We start from the raw sequence: 17402 nt of genomic DNA, 5'->3' as shown, positions 1-17402 counted from the left end.
CTGTATGGCTTATTACCAGGGCTACACAAAAACAAAGTTACCAGGTGTGCACTTAACGTAACTTCTCTATGACTTATTGGATATGTAAAAGTGCAGTTTGAATGCTTTGTTTGCATTAGCCTACCTTCAGTTTTAGACAATATGAAAACAAATAGTCTGGCTATACATGGCAAATACTCCACCCTGATTAAGAATGCTGTATCTATCAATCAATGTCTTTAAGTCGTTAATATTAAAGGGTAATGTTTTTTTTATATAATTTTTCCGCATATTTTACAACCTTTTTCAAATTCAGTTATGTATATATATATAAAATATTTTAGAAGGAAAGTGTAATTCGACATTTAAAAATTAGCATGGTTACTGCGTCTTTTATTTTAAAAAGCCTATACCGGAAGTTATTCTCGTACAAACTTCCAGTTGGATAGCTCTCATTTGCCTGTCGCTGTCAGTCCCATAAGGCTGCACTGAGGTCTTGGTTGTAAAAATGGGCGACACCGGCTTGTCAGACGAGGCAGCGGCCGCAGCTTGTAAAGATGGAGACCCTTTAACTAAGGTAAGCAGCTGGCTGGCCCGGTGTGCATTAGAATAAGCCAGAAACAGTACTTGACAGACCGACGACCAAACCCAACAGGCCGAACACTTCCTGGCAGGTTAATCTGCTGTTCGCGCTGCTCCCATTATCGGACTGATTATCTTTATGACTTTATAAGGCGGGTAATTCTCGAAGATGAAATTGAATGTGGTTTATTTGACCATGATTGGCAAAACTTCCAATATCTGCTGCAAATAATCAAATTTCTAAATATTAAAGTTCTTAGCAGAGGCTGCTGTAGGCTAACTTGTAGCTGAATTTTCGGGTGGCGAAACTGCAACTTTTTGGAAGACTTGACATCTGTGAGCGCGTGCGCGTCAGGGGAGAAACGCAGCGCGAGAGAGTTACCTGACCAGCGCAACGACAAAATGTACGTCTAGACTGGTTTTAGTAAGTAAAGTGTCCTGCTGAAGAGAGCAGACATGACATAGACGAGAGTGGACTTGAGTCTGCACAAAAACAAGTCTGTACTCGCTGAATCACTGGCATGGAGGCTGCAGTTTATTTACCCTTCCACTTTAAATCCTTGGAAGTGGTATTGCATATTTAAAATATCTTCTGAACCAATGAGTAGAAACACTAGCAGTTGTACAATTTTGAGGTGTCACTTATTTTCAAAATGAAACTTTCCCTTTAGCGTAGCTCTCTTTGACCCGTCTGAATAAAATGCAGTTGTAAATGGTTATTTTGCCTTTTAAAAGTGTTTCATTTTGTCTCATTGCAGCCACAAACGTGAGTTTATTTCGTTGGCATTTTATATGATTGGTTCACACACAGTGGTACATAATTATGAAGAAGAGTGCAACATTTTGAAATAGTTTTGCAAAGAAAAATCTGAAAAGTGTGATGGGTAAGTATTTTGGGATGCATCTCCACCAACTTTGTTCATGTAGCTTTTATTATTTCATTGATATAATCTGTGAATGACATTTCTAAAGACTTGCCAAACATCCCTGATTGAATTTAGATCTGTACTTTGACTGGACCATTCAAACAAGTGAAATTTTCAAACATTGGAACATTGCTTTATAACCAAGAGGCTGAAAACAAATTAGTCACATTTGCAAAGGGGAAAAAGGAAAATCCTTTTAACCTTTGTGTTTGGTCTGAAAATAAATAAAGTAAAGATTTTTACTTGCAACATGAGAAAATGTAGAGAAGCTAAATGGCTGCCAAAGCATTGTACAGTTAGCCATAGCTTCACTGAGTTTTTTTTCCACCATGAACTGTTGATAGTAGAGAAGGAAGGGAGCAGGAAAGAGGAGAACGTGGCTAGCTGCAGAGATAACACCCATCTGTAAAACACAGACGTGGACAGCAGAGGTTTTCAGGGCGAAAAGGAGAAGGCAGCTTCTTGTGTTCGACACAGGCGGACTTGTACATAAATAATGAGATTATATTTAATTTTATTAGCTTTGGTACATTTATGACCAGGTCTGGGTTTAAGTTTGGCTCATGTGTGTCTGAAGCGTGCTCATTTGTCCAGAGGACTTTGATCTGCAACACAAGCAGCATTCATGAGGAACTTGCTATGCTTTCCAACTGGAGCAGCTGCATGGAAGTGACTGCAACTCAATTATAAAGTGTGGTGTTATCTGTTGATAGAGTGGCTTTAGTCACTTGACCACTTGCCACCATCCAAACCAGAACTTGGACACAAATTGTTACCCTGAAGGCAGTCAGTGCCTGAAAAAGCAACATATAAACTTATATTATCTCCAGATCTTAAAAACCATTTAATATTGTAAAAACATGTTTTTATAATTTTATTAGAGGTGCAGAAAAAAATCTATTCTATAAAGAATCACAATTCCCAGTCCTGGGAATTCTGAATTGACTCAAAATGCTAAAACATTTTATTTTATTTTTTTATTTAAGACAAAGCCAGGCAGCTAAACTAACCTAATCCAGTCGCAGAATTTTATGCACAAATTTTATAAATATAAACTGATGGACTTTGATACAGTGTGGAGCCTTAGAGAATTTTTAAAATAAATGTTTTATTTGTTTACACTGTCTATTCCTTTTGTCAGTCACATAACTTAGACAGAATCTCCAGACCGTTTGAATTAAAAATTGTTTGAATCGTGTCAGTAGAGGCTGAAAGATCAACATCTCTAATTTTTATTCTTGTCTCGCATTTTGTCACTTTAAAAGCAAAAAGTGTACTTTATTGCTGTTTGCAGTTGTTCTTGTAGTGATGCATTTCTGTTTGTAAAGTTGTGTTTTGTGTCTGTGTCCAGGACTTTATGATGCAGCAAACCATGTTGAGGGTGAAGGATCCAGCTAAATCCCTGGATTTCTACACCAGGATCCTAGGCATGACGTGAGTTTGAGTTTGTAAGCTGCTGAATTTGAACGTTACAGAAAAGAATAAAAAAACAATCTTGCAAAGAGAAAACCGATGGTCCTCACTGAACGTTTCTAAAAGCTTAGTTGTTGTTTTTTTTGTACAGTTTTTGCTTTATGAACTGTGACTACCAGACATGACGCTTTGTAAAAAGTTTCCCTCTGGTGTTCCATATGTTGCAGGCTACTGCAGAAGTTTGACTTTCCCTCCATGCGTTTCACGCTCTTCTTCCTGGGCTATGAGGATAAGAAGGAGATTCCTGCCAACGTGAAGGAAAGGACAGCCTGGACTTTTTCAAGGAGAGCCACCGTCGAGCTGACACAGTAAGGAAGGACGCTGTGCAGGCGATGCCTGTCAGCAGCGCCTGCTTCACTGCCATCTAATATCTGACTCTTATTGTACTGTATTTATCTGGCCAATGATTCTTAAGTTGGCACCAATGAGGCGACTATTCTTAACTGTACAGGGTTATAATGGTTTTTGGTTTTTCATTATGGTTTAGATTAATTTCAATGTGACTTTTTGTCTAATTCAGTGGTTTTAGTTTTTTTTCTTCATACTTCAGCCAGTTTTTAGGTGCAAATTTCAAAAAGGTTTAAGTGTCATATTGTGATTTTGTATATTTGATTGGGTAATGAAAACTCAAAAGAAAACATCATTTTTGACCAACCAACTGACTCTGGTGTTTTCTCCCAACTTTTGCTGTCGACATTTTGTGGATTAATGTGAATGGAGAGCCATAAATTGCTGACAGCTAAACACAGAAACTAAGAATATTATATCTATAATCTAAGTATGTTTTAGTTAGTTTTTATAAATGTGCAAGATAGTTCCAGTTAATTATACTTTTTACCCCTCATGTACAGTTTTTATTTATTTCAGTTAACAAAAATGTTTCTCAATTTCAGTTTTCGTTAGTTTTAGTTAACTATAATGAGGTCTGTCAGTCAGCTGTCTCTCATGGCACCACAAAAGGGAAATTACTAATTTTCCAGACCTTTGTGGAGGCACATTACATCAGTTTCACAACCACGTGTTTGTAAATTTTCTTATTGCAAATAAAAATAAAAAATAAAAAAAAACCTGCTGAGAACCAGGTATTTTCCATTTCCCAATTCTTACAAAATTTTACAAAGTATTTTTGATCTACTTTCTAGTGCAAACATCTTAGTCCTTTTGAAATAAGACAAAACTAATTTAAGAAAATTTTCAGCAAAATATAGCAGCTTGTTTTAAGTCATAATTCCTTAACATTCCTTAAAAGTCCTAGTTCCATTGGCAGATAAATTCACTTATAGCAAAACATTTTTCCCATGTTATCTTGTTGAAACATAAATTATTAGTTAATTTAGTCTTATTTCATATGTACCAATATATTTGTACTAGAAACTAGAGCAGAGATACTTGGTACTTTGTTTACTTGCAGTGTATACTCTGTCTCCTGTCTTCCCTCATGGACTTGTCCGCTTGTCTCTTGTCTCTCAGTAACTGGGGTTCAGAGTCTGATGACAGCCAGACTTATCACAATGGGAACTCTGACCCACGTGGATTTGGTAAATTTGTTTCCTGTTTTTTACAATAAGTAGTATTAAACATCCGCACTCCTGTCAGTTCCCTTTTATTAAGGCAGCTATGTTTCTATTAGTTGTTAGCTAAGATTTGCATATATTTCTAACTTCACTGTGCATTAGAAATGAATGGTCTCTCTTTGAACTGCTTATAGGACACATTGGTATAGCAGTTCCTGATGTTTATGCAGCTTGTAAGATGTTTGAGGAGCAAGGAGTAACATTTGTCAAGAAGCCAGATGACGGTAAGATGGGTTGGGAGAAAAAATAATCTGCAGTCTTCATAGACCTACAGTAAATATTTAAAGCTTTCATTAATTTTTTGAAGTACAGATTTTTGAAGTCATCTCCCCGCTCCCCATGTTTCTCCCTCAGGTAAAATGAAAGGCTTGGCCTTCATCCAGGACCCTGACGGATACTGGATTGAGATCTTGAGTCCCAACAACATGGTGTCCATCACCTCCTAGAGCCCAACCGCATCCCTCCTGCTGCATTGCATAAGGCCTGCTGTGGCTTCACTAGGAGAGCACAACGCCATTAAGCAACAACATGGAAGAGCTGTGAGCAAGTGGGAACATTTGCTCTCTGCCAATAAGAATAAGGGTAACCCAGCATGGCCTGGGCTAATAATGGACACGACATGCAGACACACGACTTACTGCAACATATAGTTTTCTACTTTGTATAGTTGTCGCTTTTGTTTGTCATCATCATGTCTGATGCTGAAACAGTTGATCTACTGTGAAATAAATTTGAAAGCCACAGCTTAAACCATGGATTTCTACAATTATTTCTGATATTTAGAAGTAATGTGTGTGTGTGTGTGTGTGTGTGCGTGTTCTAGTCTTTGGTTGAACCTAAATGACTTTGTTGAGCTTCAACATGTTGAGAAATAACTTGTAGCTCATACTCAAGCGCATTCATAACTAAGAAAAAAAGTATAGGTGGGTAATGTAAATGACTTCAGTTCTCAAAACCACATTCACAAAAAAAAACTTGTTAAAACAGCACAGGGTCAGCAAGGCCCCCACAGACCGCACACAAAGCTGAGAAAAGTTTAGAAATTGATGCTAATTTTACACATTCTGAGCTTTGAAGATTAAAATATTACAGTTACTTCACTAGATATCAGTACAAACCTCAGAAGATGAACTTTTCCTTTTGATGAAACCACTGGTGTTTTCCAGTTTCTACTGAAGTAGAGCAAACTTGATTCTTCCCACAGTTCCAGATGTCACATGGTTTAATCTTCATTTTAAGGTAATTCTTTTAAAAACAAAGGGTTTTGCTCAAAAATGGTATCTTTCTCCATAGCTGATTAATATGTGAAACCTTTCAGGGGAAGTAAATGGGTTTGGGTTTTCTTAGTTTAGCTAGTTTGAACTACTTGGAGACTGGGCCAACTGACTGGACCTGTCTATTAGTCTTTTAATTGTAACAGATTAAAAAAAAAAAAAGCATAAAATACATTTAATGTCTTTTACAAGAAATTATCCAAACATTTGTGTGGTACTTATTCTTTCAGGATTTAGTTAAAAAGTGATCTGAGATTTCAGTCAAGATGGAACAGGTCACCTCTTTGCCACTAGAGGGTGCTCTTAACCACGTTGTGGCTCAGTAAACTGATCAGCCAAAGTTTTATCCATCCGTCCTTTTAAATTGATTGTTGCAGGTTTTCTACTTAAAGCCTGTAGAAATATCTGCAGTATCTACAGTTCCCAAATGGTTTAAGAGCTTTGGATATGTTTGTAATGTTAAGAACATTTTGCAGAAGGAACCCTGATTACCTGACTACCAATAATTGTATCAACATGGAACATGGATCAGGCCCAGTTTCCTTTTCTTGGGACATCTTGTCTCACGAGATCTTTCAACTTGTCAGCAGCATCACTAGCTAGTTAAAATCAAAACTGTTGGCGTTCACATGAGCCATAGTTGTTCTAGTCAGCAGTTCATAGCTCATCAGCATTCTGAGCTAAAGTGACTCAGCACTGCTAACTCAGCTGCAGGCTAGTTTACTGAGTGGGTTTGGAACTGCAAGATTATGCAGCTCTTGACATCGTTAAGTCAAGCAAACAAAAACTGGAAGTACAGTACTTCCATTGATGAAGTGAGTATAATTGCTCACCTTGTTACAAAAGTGATATTCTGATCCTACTTTATGTCAATGTTCTCTCAAAAGAACTATATAGCTAAACCAGGTTAGCTTTATTGGAGCAGTTGGAGCAAAACTGCATGGAAATTGAGAACTGACTGCTGTCTGTGTGATTATCAGAGAGAACCCCTGAGGGCAGAACCGCTCTGCAGTGCCTGCCTGGAGGTAAACGTTTAAACAGACTGCGCCCTGGATCTGTGGGATCTACCGTGACGTTAGCCGCATTTTTCTTCGTCCTGGATGTGTACAGATCCCACATGGAGGGAAGGTGAGCACTATTGACCTTTTCTGACCAACATCTCCTACAACATCTTGAACTGCTGTAGGAACTAAGTCCGCTCACATCCTGTAAGCAAACTGCAGGGGTCCCAGCAGGGAGCTGTGATGTTCTTCACGTGGTTCTATGTCATTCATGCAAGGGATTTCAATATCACAGCATTCAGGACAGGCTTCGAGATCAACCGAAAGTAAAAGTAAGTTGTCAAATGAATCTCTGATACGTCTCTGGAAAAATAAATAGTTCTGATATTTACATACTTGGTGTTAAAAGAAGCATCACGCTGAATGTTTCTTGTTTCAGGTCAGAATTTTCAAAATTACTATTTGGTAAATCCACTCTGATCTTCAGTTCTTTCCATAGGTTTCTAGCGCAGTTTTGCTTTTGTTCTCTGAAACCAGTGAAGAGTTTCCTTGGTTGTGTTTTTGGGACTGTTGTCCTGCTTGGACATCAGCACACGTCTCATCTTAAGAGATAAATTTCTCTGCAGAACCATATGCGGCATGGCGTGGTGTTCTTTGGATGATGAACCATTTTTTCAATGGTATACACACTTCAAAGTGTCCTTTTCTTCAGCAGTGGAGTCTTGTAAGGTGAATGTATGCTGAGAACTTTTCTCATTGTTTTCATGGGAAAACTGTACTTTCTACTTCCAGGATTTTTTAGAAGCTCTCGGAGTGGTTCCTTGGCTCTTGGTCAACTCTTTTGATTATTCTTTTGTCAGGAATCTTATGTAGTTGTGGCTTGCCTTTGATCAAATTATGTGTCTTGCACTTCTGGACTCCAGGGGTCTTTACTGAAACATTCAGAAGGTTACAGTATGCAGCTATTACCATTATTATTATTTCACAACTCACCCCACTGATTTACACTTAGTTTGTGGACTAATTTGTGGCTTGCTTCGGTTGTTACGTCTCTGGTGTGAATTTCATGTCATCTGAAATATATCTGCACAGAAAAACAAAACTAAAGCTTCTTTAATACTTATATATGCAACTGTTTGTGAAATATTCCCAGATGCCTGACAGAATCTAAGAATTTAATTTCTAAGACTGAACACTGCATTACACCTCTTTTCATTTTTACACCATGCTTTCCATTACCTTACTTACACTGCGGTGACCTGGTTCTGCTTTTAGATTAAGATTTCTGATGGAAAAGGGAAATTACAGACCGTGACCAGGATCCTGGAATAATTGGACTGTGGTGTAATTGAACTGACAACACAGAGGGAAACAAAAAATAGAGACAGATAGCAAGTGTCAGCACTATATCACATTCTCTCCTCCTCTGGAGCCGCTGCCCGGCCAAGGATCAACGGCATCCGTCACTCATGCCAGGGCTGACTTTGTTGTGTCATAGGCCTGGATGGCTAAATGAAGAGGTGGACCAAGGCTTCAAACATGGTGATTCATCTGTGACATTAACCATCCAGCTCCGCTTTGAGTTTGAGAAAACTCAAAAGCTTTGAGTTTCCTGCCTAAGTGAGAGCAGAGGAGCTCAGCCAGGCAGAACCGCCCCTTCCTCAGAGCCCAGACGGAAGATGAGCATCGACTCTCTGGAGACCTGAATGTTACGCATTATTCACCCTCCTGACTGGAACGTGTGACGATTTGTTTGCACAATATTGCAATAAGTAGCTCATATGTAAAGTGGGGGGGGGAAAAAACGCTATTATTTTAAGTGAGACAGTTCTTTATGGAAGCCCATTTCTCCCACGAAGGAAAAAAATAAGAGCTCAACAGTAAGTCATAATTATAAGCTTTAAAGTAATAATTATGAGAATAAGTCATAAATTTAAGTTTTAAAGTCATGATTACAAAAGTAAGTCATAATTTGAGTTTTAAAGTCATAGTTACAAGAATGTAAATCATGATTTTAAGATAGGATGTCACATTGTCTTTCTAGGGATTCTTGTTCCACCATCTCATAGTTATGGCTTTGAAAGTCAAAATTCTAACTTTGTATCTCAAAGTTATGACTTTGTGTTGAATTTTTATTTTTACTTTCATTATACAAATGGGCTTCCATAGTTCTTTTTGTTTTTTTCTCCAGTAAAAATGTAATCAGTCTTATTACATCAAGCAGTCTTTCTCTTCAGTGATGGTTCAGGTTCTTGTGTGATTTATTCTAACTATAATTTTATCTCGCTTTTGAAACGTTCCATAAACACTGTGATTCCTTCATGTTGCGCAAACTGCATTTGGCATCAATTCACTCCCTGGCCTTTACTGCTCAGCATAATCAAATGGCAGCCATTAATTTGCAGGATGCTGCAGTTGCCTTGTTTTGTATTTTGTATGACAGTTTGCGATTTCATCTGCACTGCACGACTTTCTCTCCAATGACCTTTTCCATCAGAGCTGCAAAAAGATCCACTCCACTAAGCAACGCCGTTCCTTCATGCTGATTTAGATTCACAACGTCGGAGAACGAACACGATGGTTTCCTTGTTGCCTGTTTCCATGTAGATGCATTAAGTCAATTTCTAATGGCTTTTCAGTATTCAAACATTTTCTGCAAACTGTTCTAAGTCAGACTAGACAGATAATAGTAAAAAAAAAAAATTCAATATGTGATCCAGAATGTAAATAATGTAGAATAAAACTGCAAAGCCCAGACAGAAGTAGAAAAAACTGTTTACTGATAAAGGTTTAGATTTGGTATAGATTTATCAAATAAAAAAAGTTTTCCTTCTACTTCACCATTACACATCATTCTGTTTTGGTCCATTTTTGAAAATCCTAGTGAAATACATTTAAGTTTGTGGTTATAATGTGAAAAAATGTGATCAAATTAAGGGATGTGACTACTTAGAGAGCTAACTCGTACAATGATATCATTCTATGTCCCTTTGACTTTGTGTCGTGACTCAACTGACTCATTTTCATGTTATAAATATGCCAACAAAGTGCAAACGAATGTAACATTTTAATATATGTATCCTCATCTTCACTGTACATTTCACTGCAACTCCGAAGTGTCTGCTTTTGGTTCGTCACATATCGGATGCTAATTTTAATCAACATTGTGGCCTCCTGGGCCCGCCGGTGGAGGCAGGAAAATAAAATCCCCTCCATGGAGAGTCTTCTTGTGCTCCAGGCTTTGGTCTGATCCTTTTCCATGTGAAAGTGAGCCTGTTTACGCTTGCAGTTAGGAGTGTGTGTAAATTATTTCTGCCACTCCGCATCCCGGCGGCAATTGCAGTGACGGGCGACAAGCTTCGGTCTTTCCTTGGAGACGAAATGTGACCGACTGCATGTGGTAGCTGCAGAGGCAGAGCCGAGGTCAATCGATTAGCCAGATGAGGCAGAATGCTCTGATGTGACTCCCAGACTTCTACTTCTACATGGATGATCAGTGTAAGCTAAATTAAAAGTCCTTTCATTAATTAATTTTTTACAGCTTTTTTGTTCATATATACAAACATAAATCATGTATAGTTTGGCAACACAAAACATGTTCTTTAACTTATAAGGCAGCAGAATGAACACAGGTTTATCCTGACTCTGCAGGGATGTGACGTAAACGATGTAGGTCATACAATGTTTGTGCTGAACTCAGCATTATTTTTTTTATTCACATTGTTTCTCAGTAATATTTAAACATTATCTGCACAACTAAAGCTGTGAAAGCAATGTGGCATTTCCAAGTGAGCTAAACTGAAACAGACAAAAGCAGTTTTAGGTTGGATTTGATTTAAGAGCCTGGCCTAGTTAAAGCCTGAACTAACTCTGTTTCTGACATAGTGAACTGTGTCCTTATCGACATGTGCCTGTGGGTTTCATTGCAAGTGTGCACAAAACTTTGTTGATATTCAGCTACTGTGGAAAAAACTATTTCACAATCGCCATGTTTCTATTTAAAAAGAAATGCAATTAAAATCACACGTGAATAAGTTTGCTCATTAAAAAATATGCTGCGCCATCATCTTCCTGCCACTTCCTGTTGTCTTCTTCTTCTACAGTACTAATACTCAGTTGCTGATCACAACCCGTGTGATGCAAAAAAATTGTTTCCATTGCAGTTTTGCAAAATGCGCTAATTTTGACTCAACCAAATGCCCGTCTCATCCTAGCGCTAAAACTTTTTATCAAAAAACATGAGTTTTTTTTTCACAATTGCTTGAAAGAATTTCCATCAAGCAAATTTATTTTCATAATTCCAAACTGCATAATCATATGGCAGCATCATGAGAAATACCAACGATTATTTTACCATTTAATACATACATTTTCTCATAAAAAGCAGCGCTGGCGGCAGTTCTAATACCCAACATAGCATCAATAAAACATTTCAAATGCACAAACTATGACAGAAAGCACATGTAGTTAGTTATAGATCCTAATCTGATACTGGCAGGTTCAATACAAAAAAAAAGCTTCCTTTGTTTGTGTGGAACCAACATCCTTCTTTTTTCAGGAAGCTTAAAACAGAGGAATTCTTTGATACCCTTTATTCTAATGTCAGGAAAAATTAAATAAAGGTTAGATTTTAATCCCTAAGCGGGAATGTTTTTCATTCATCCATGTTTGTCCCTAATAATTGTTAAACTAAAAGAAGCTTCGGACAAAGCGAGTCTGCATATGTTAAAGTCACCAGCAAGAGCCGACAAGTCGGATTAGCCTGATCGATGCATCTCTACTTAAGATCAAGTTATTTTCAGATGAACTAATTTAACTTTTCTGACCCTGCCAGCTGAAGGGGAACCTCCCCCCGCATGACCACCAAAACACTGGCCTTCGTCCCCAAAGTGTGCCGACAGCGAGCAGAGAGGGATCACTTACTAATTCCCACTGCCGTTGTATTTCTCCTGCTTTAGATGAAATATATGAGGCATATTTGGAGGAAAAATAATTAAACACATTTCTTCTAAGTCAGTGGGCGGCCATATCTGTTGATGCCAGAGGTCCTTGGTGCTTAATGTGCTGACTCTAGCCTGGAGGCTTTACATGAATGACACACAGTCAGGCTTAGCTCGGCATTAGAAAAAGAAGGTCACTCCACTTATTTTTAGCAAATGTACACTAGAGATACAGAAGTCAAAGTTTTTTTAAAGCTTATTTTGAGCTGCTCATGGAGATGTTTTATAAACGTACAATAACCTTAACAACCTACAAACTTTCTCACATGACGCCATGTTGGAACCACAAACACCTCGACCCATCGGAACAGATTCTACAAATTGTCCTGGAAGTTGTTGCAATAAATGTTGATATTGTTGACTTGAGACTATTTTTAAGTAATATATAGGCAATGGCATAATAATGCAAGAACAAATTCTCAATCAATAAAGTTTAGAGATTTAAGGATCAATAATGAACATTCAACACCGGAGCTGGAAGTCATTTTAAATATCCAAAAATAAATAAACAAAATGACAGAAGCAATAAATACAATGAATTATAAAGTCTTTGTAAGCAAAATTGTCCGTCAATAGGCTAGTTGAGACCAAAACACCAGACTGAAGACTTTAGTCATCCAGTGATCATAACCTAAAGAGCAAAATCGTGACGCCTAACATATTTTATTGACTCTTTCAAAAGCAAAAGATGCTTCATTCGATGGTGTGCTATCTGAGACGACCACATTGTTGCAGGTTCTTCTTTTTTATGTTAAACTGGGCAGTATATGTGTGACATTAAAAGGTCATCATCTGGTCTTGTCATCAAGATGCTCCGCGATGATTCGCTCCGGCCTCTACGTGACGCATCGCTCTCTTCTTTGCAGATCTAGGTGTGTGTTTAGATTCAGGTTTTAGCTGCAGGGTGAATCTGCCACAGATCACATCCTGATTGATGGAATCAAACGTTTTATTTATGGCTGAGCGATATGGCTTAGAATCAAAATCTCAACTTTATTCTCATATTTCTATGATGGTATTCTTGTAAAATTATGGCTTTATCAGTTAAAAAATTGAGCCTGGCCCCCTAACACTCAGTCATAAAGCTGGCCTGAATTAAAAGTCCAGATAAGAAGAAACTGTAAAACTCACTTGCAAAAACAAGACGGCGGCACTATGAACTATGGAAACCCAAGCAGAGCACTGATGCAAAAAAAAAAAATCCAGATTTTCCAACAATTAAATCTACAAAAACAGAAACTTTGATTAATCAATGAAACTGATTTCTTGCCCAATTTCCCTTTCTGCATACTTTAAAGAGGAAGAGCTGATTTAAAGAGGCAGAAATACTGGATAACTGAAGAAGAGGAGGGAATCCACCTGGATTTATATCTTAAATCTATAAATAAGTCTTAGAGTTGCAGTTAATTAAAGTTGGGATGAGTTGTTGAAGTAAACAGTTAGCATGGTGCTTGGACTGACGCCCAGCGTCTCATATCTACTCAGACCAGCAGCCAGCAACATTTGGCGGCTCTGAACGGCCGCTAATCCGCCCCATCGTCTGAAAGAAACGTCAACATCACATCAGTTGTTCTCGTTTGGCGACAACACAGCGTCCGTCCGCTGATTAAAAACTCTTTCACATGATCACCTGCCGCTTTTAATTACGGCTCTCAATATGCGAGAGACAAAACGTTCAATGTGAAAATGAAATTTATTCCATGATTTCTTTCTTCCTCTGATCTGTTCGAACATACAGATGAAGGCTGAATGGCAGCCGGCGTGGATTTCTGTATTCAACCCAAATCAGGCCCGGCGTACATCTCCGCTGTTTGATCTGGAGTCTTTCAGCGTGGCCTTCTGCAGGGAACGAGATGTTATTCTCCTCTCATAAAAACTACAACCCCCCATTATGTCGTCATGGCGATTATCGTGTAGTGAAAAAAGACGGATAACGGCTCAGTGGTTCTGTCCGTCCATGTTTGGTTCCTGTTAACAGCCTTTCTCACCGTCAGCTTGGCTAATCGTCATCTGGTCCTCTTCCTGCTCTGCACTCGGATGCAGTTCTTTCAAGATCTATGTGGATCTTCAATTCTTGTGGGGTTTTTTTTTTTGTTATTTTGTCTTAACAGACAACTTAAGGTTTTGAGATTCACATTGCATTTTTTAATAGAAATCTGAAAAGTGTGGCGTGCATTTATATTCTGCCCCCAAATTTGTGTAGATCTATTAGTTGTCCAGATTATTTCTACTGAGCTGACAGAGATTAACTCTCTTTACTATCTAAAATTATGGAAATTCTACTGATTCACATTGGATTCTATTTAGGGGTGTTGGAGTAAAGAGAGATTAATAAAATGTATGGAAAAATTTTTTGACTTGTTTTTGTTTGCTTTCTTAAATGTTGACAAACAGCTATCCCTTTTGTTTTACTTCACAATAACAAACTACTATAATCCAAATGAAATACATTGAAATTAGTGTTTGTAATGTGAACAAAAAAAATTTAAAAGTTCAAAAGATTTACATTTTTCTCCTCATGTACATTTAATAAGCAAAGAAAAATATTTCTCAACAATTTGCATGTCATGTAGAAGAAAGGAAAACAATAAAGACACGTCTGTTGACTGCTACTGCTGCTCTACATAACCCGGGCTGTTCAGGGCCGGTTCTCCTTCACAAATTCACAGGCCGGTGAACAAATCAGAGTTAAAGTGGAGTTCAGTGTTTTCTCCAAGAGCACCTTGACGTGGATCAAAGCACCAACCTGTCCAATGACAGACGACCTCTAGCTGTCCTTCCTCTGGAGGTTCATCTGAGGTGGACGGGTCTCAGATCCGTACAGAGGCTAAGGAATAACACGGAAATCGTATGATTTATGGCTCCAAGATATTTATTTCAATGTACAAATAGTCTGCATTCTGTAATGTATATCTTAAGATAATATAATAAATTGTTTACATATTTATTTTTATATTTATTGTAGATACTATAAAACTTGGGAGGCACAGTAGTGCAGTTGGTAACACTGCTGCATTGCAGCAAAAAAGGCTGAAATCCCAGCCTGGGCTCTTTCTGCATGCAGTTTAAATGTTCTTCCTGTTCACTACAGATTCAAAAGTCCTAAAACATGACTGTCCGTCTCCGTCCATCTCCCCAACTTGTCCTGTCTACGTAGGACCACTGCCTATGTACAGATTCACATGTGCTTTTTTATAGACAGAAAGAAAGTAGAAAAAAATGTGGAAATTTCTGAGTTTGAAAGGTTGAAAATTTGCTAGAGAAACTGTCAGAAATTTTGAGATTAATCTCAGAACTTTTCTGCAAAAAAAAAATTCAAAAATTGAAAATCCTCAACTTTATAATCTAAGAAATTTTCCAGTTTCTTTCTGGAAAGCTTGTGAGTTTTTCCAAGCAAATTTGCAACACTTGAAATTCAGAAATGTCCTAGTTTGTTCCAGAAAATTTCTGAGATTAATCTCAAAATTTCTTTTTTTTTTTCTATCCGCAATTGTGCCAATACATAAAGCGGTTGCACTTGTACGTGGTTGTTTGTCCATTGCATCTCCATGTTACCCTGAAGAACGCCAACCTGTCCTGGTTGTCCCCCGACTCACACAGCCGGAGACAACTAGCAGCCCCCACTGCAACGTTAAAACATAAAAATATAAAATGTAATGGATGCTGTGGGATTAGGCCATCAGTTTTACAGTACGATGGGAAAATACACCCTGCAAATACACTGTGTCTTCTCAGTTAAATCTCCCAGGAGTCAGCAAACGCATGCCGCATTATTTTTGTGCCTCCTCTCAGCTGGAGATAGCACATTATCTGTGCCTCTCGCAGGAAGGAAAAGAAAATGTATTTTTCAGGTATGTCCTGCACACACAGCTAAATATGCTGCTTTGTTTCATCTCTTAATTGCTAAAAAGAGATGCTCAGTGAAACACACCAAATGCGTTCACATTTTCTCCTAATTGTCTTCTTGGGAATTTTTCTGCTACTTTCCCCATGTGGTGATCTGAGACTTTAGAGGAAAGTCACATTCAGTTTTTTTCCATAAGACTATAAAGAGAAACAAAATATTTTTTTTCTGTATTTCAATGGATCCTGAGGCTGTAGGTAGTTTATCTTTGTTTTGTTCTCCCAAAAAAAAATCACAAAGTAGACAAAACATTTTGTGTGGTTCCATTACTAAATCATCAGGATCAGACTGCTGTCTGATTTCTTTGTCTGAATCTCAACAATTTGGTATTTTTGTCTGCTTGCGTGTTTAAATGGACCAGAATCTCTTTGTTGATTGTGAATCTGCTTTCGTGCAAAGAGACCGGATGTGACTCTTTCCCAGAAGTCCTTGGTGCTTAGGCAACAGCCTGAGTCACACGAGAAAACGGTGCAAATAGAAATTAATGTGTTAAACAAACAGAAGAGTGGAAAGTGCTTCCATTGTGAATGTCTACAGAAGTTTACCTAATCATTGGTATAAAAGTTATATAACCTTCGGGCTTTCATCAACTGATTGTTGCAATCAATGGGTGTTTATATGACTGCTCTTCTTATTGGCTTTCTTGACTTCTAAATGAATCGTCTATGAACAATCAATCTCATTGAGGACAGTTTACTTTCCATCCTGTTAAAACATCTTATTTGGTTCAAGTGTCAACCATGACTGTATCTGACAGCGGAACAGTTAAAGTCATTGGTTTTCTGCTACCTTTCACTTCAACCCTCTGCACTTCCTGGGTTGTTCTTGAAACATTCGACCAAATTTCCTTCAATCCGCTGTGATAATTTGTATCAGACCGTTAAAAGTGAAAACAATTGCATGTTCCAAGTGAACAGTGCTTTGTTTCTCCAGCTCTACCTTAGACCAGAGTTTGCTCCTTTTGGGACTTTTGTTTTCATCCTTATAGCTACAAGAACAATTTTGCATCCCAAGTGGTAAAGAAAGTCCACCTTGATGCTTAAGAACAAGCTCATTTGGAACAGCATGTGCACACCAAAATAAACGTTTTATGACTGTGGGAAGAAGCTCAGCAAAATCCCACACGGATACAGAGAGGAAGTGCAATCTCTACTTACATTACGTTTCCAGCCAAGATTCATATTTCCACTCATAGCATGGAACGCACAGTGGAAGCCAACCCATCACGCAGCTGTAAACGTAAAGAAAGAAAAACACATCATGGAAAACTGTTTCTGTTTTCTTACAATTTGTATCCTTATTTGTTTGTGCTGTGGATTGGGTCTTCTTGGAAATAACATCTTTTTCTGTTTGGTTGGGGAGGCAGTGGAATACCAATCCAGATCAGGGGAAGGGCTTGTTAATAAAACCTCTTCCAGCTATCCTCAGAGACCAATTTCTCTGTTCTTCTTATAAAGAATATCTAAGATTAAACATGAAATGCTTTGGCTTAATTATTGGGGTGGTTCTTACAAACAATCAGCGCTAGCTGTGGGTGCTACCCCGGATGGCACTTTAGTTCAGAGAAGGTACAAAGTACTTAAAGGTTATATAAGTAAATATAGTTCCTTGGGTACAGAAAGCAATCTTTGTTCTTCCCTTGTGGACACATTTCGAAACCAGTGGCATAAAATAACTAATAAACAACAA

The 17402-nt window shown here is 38.0% G+C and overlaps 1 protein-coding gene across 1 annotated transcript; it reads left to right on the top strand.

Moving 5' to 3' along the window:
- Window positions 1–391: 391 nt before the first annotated feature.
- Window positions 392–5284, top strand: glo1 (glyoxalase 1). Its single transcript, XM_014968221.2, has 6 exons — window positions 392–556; window positions 2839–2921; window positions 3128–3268; window positions 4431–4498; window positions 4669–4758; window positions 4889–5284. Exons 1-6 carry the CDS (start codon window positions 488–490, stop codon window positions 4978–4980), a joined length of 543 nt encoding a protein of 180 aa, XP_014823707.1. The 5' UTR covers window positions 392–487; the 3' UTR covers window positions 4981–5284.
- The last annotated feature ends 12118 nt before the right edge of the window (window positions 5285–17402 follow it).

Source organism: Poecilia mexicana, unplaced genomic scaffold (genome assembly GCF_051168715.1).
Source record: "Poecilia mexicana isolate PSO_F unplaced genomic scaffold, ASM5116871v1 scaffold_3, whole genome shotgun sequence".
NCBI classification, from domain to species: Eukaryota; Metazoa; Chordata; class Actinopteri; order Cyprinodontiformes; family Poeciliidae; genus Poecilia; species Poecilia mexicana.
The sequence above is the reverse complement of the archived record's forward strand: the minus strand, read 5'-3'. Positions and strand labels throughout refer to the sequence as shown.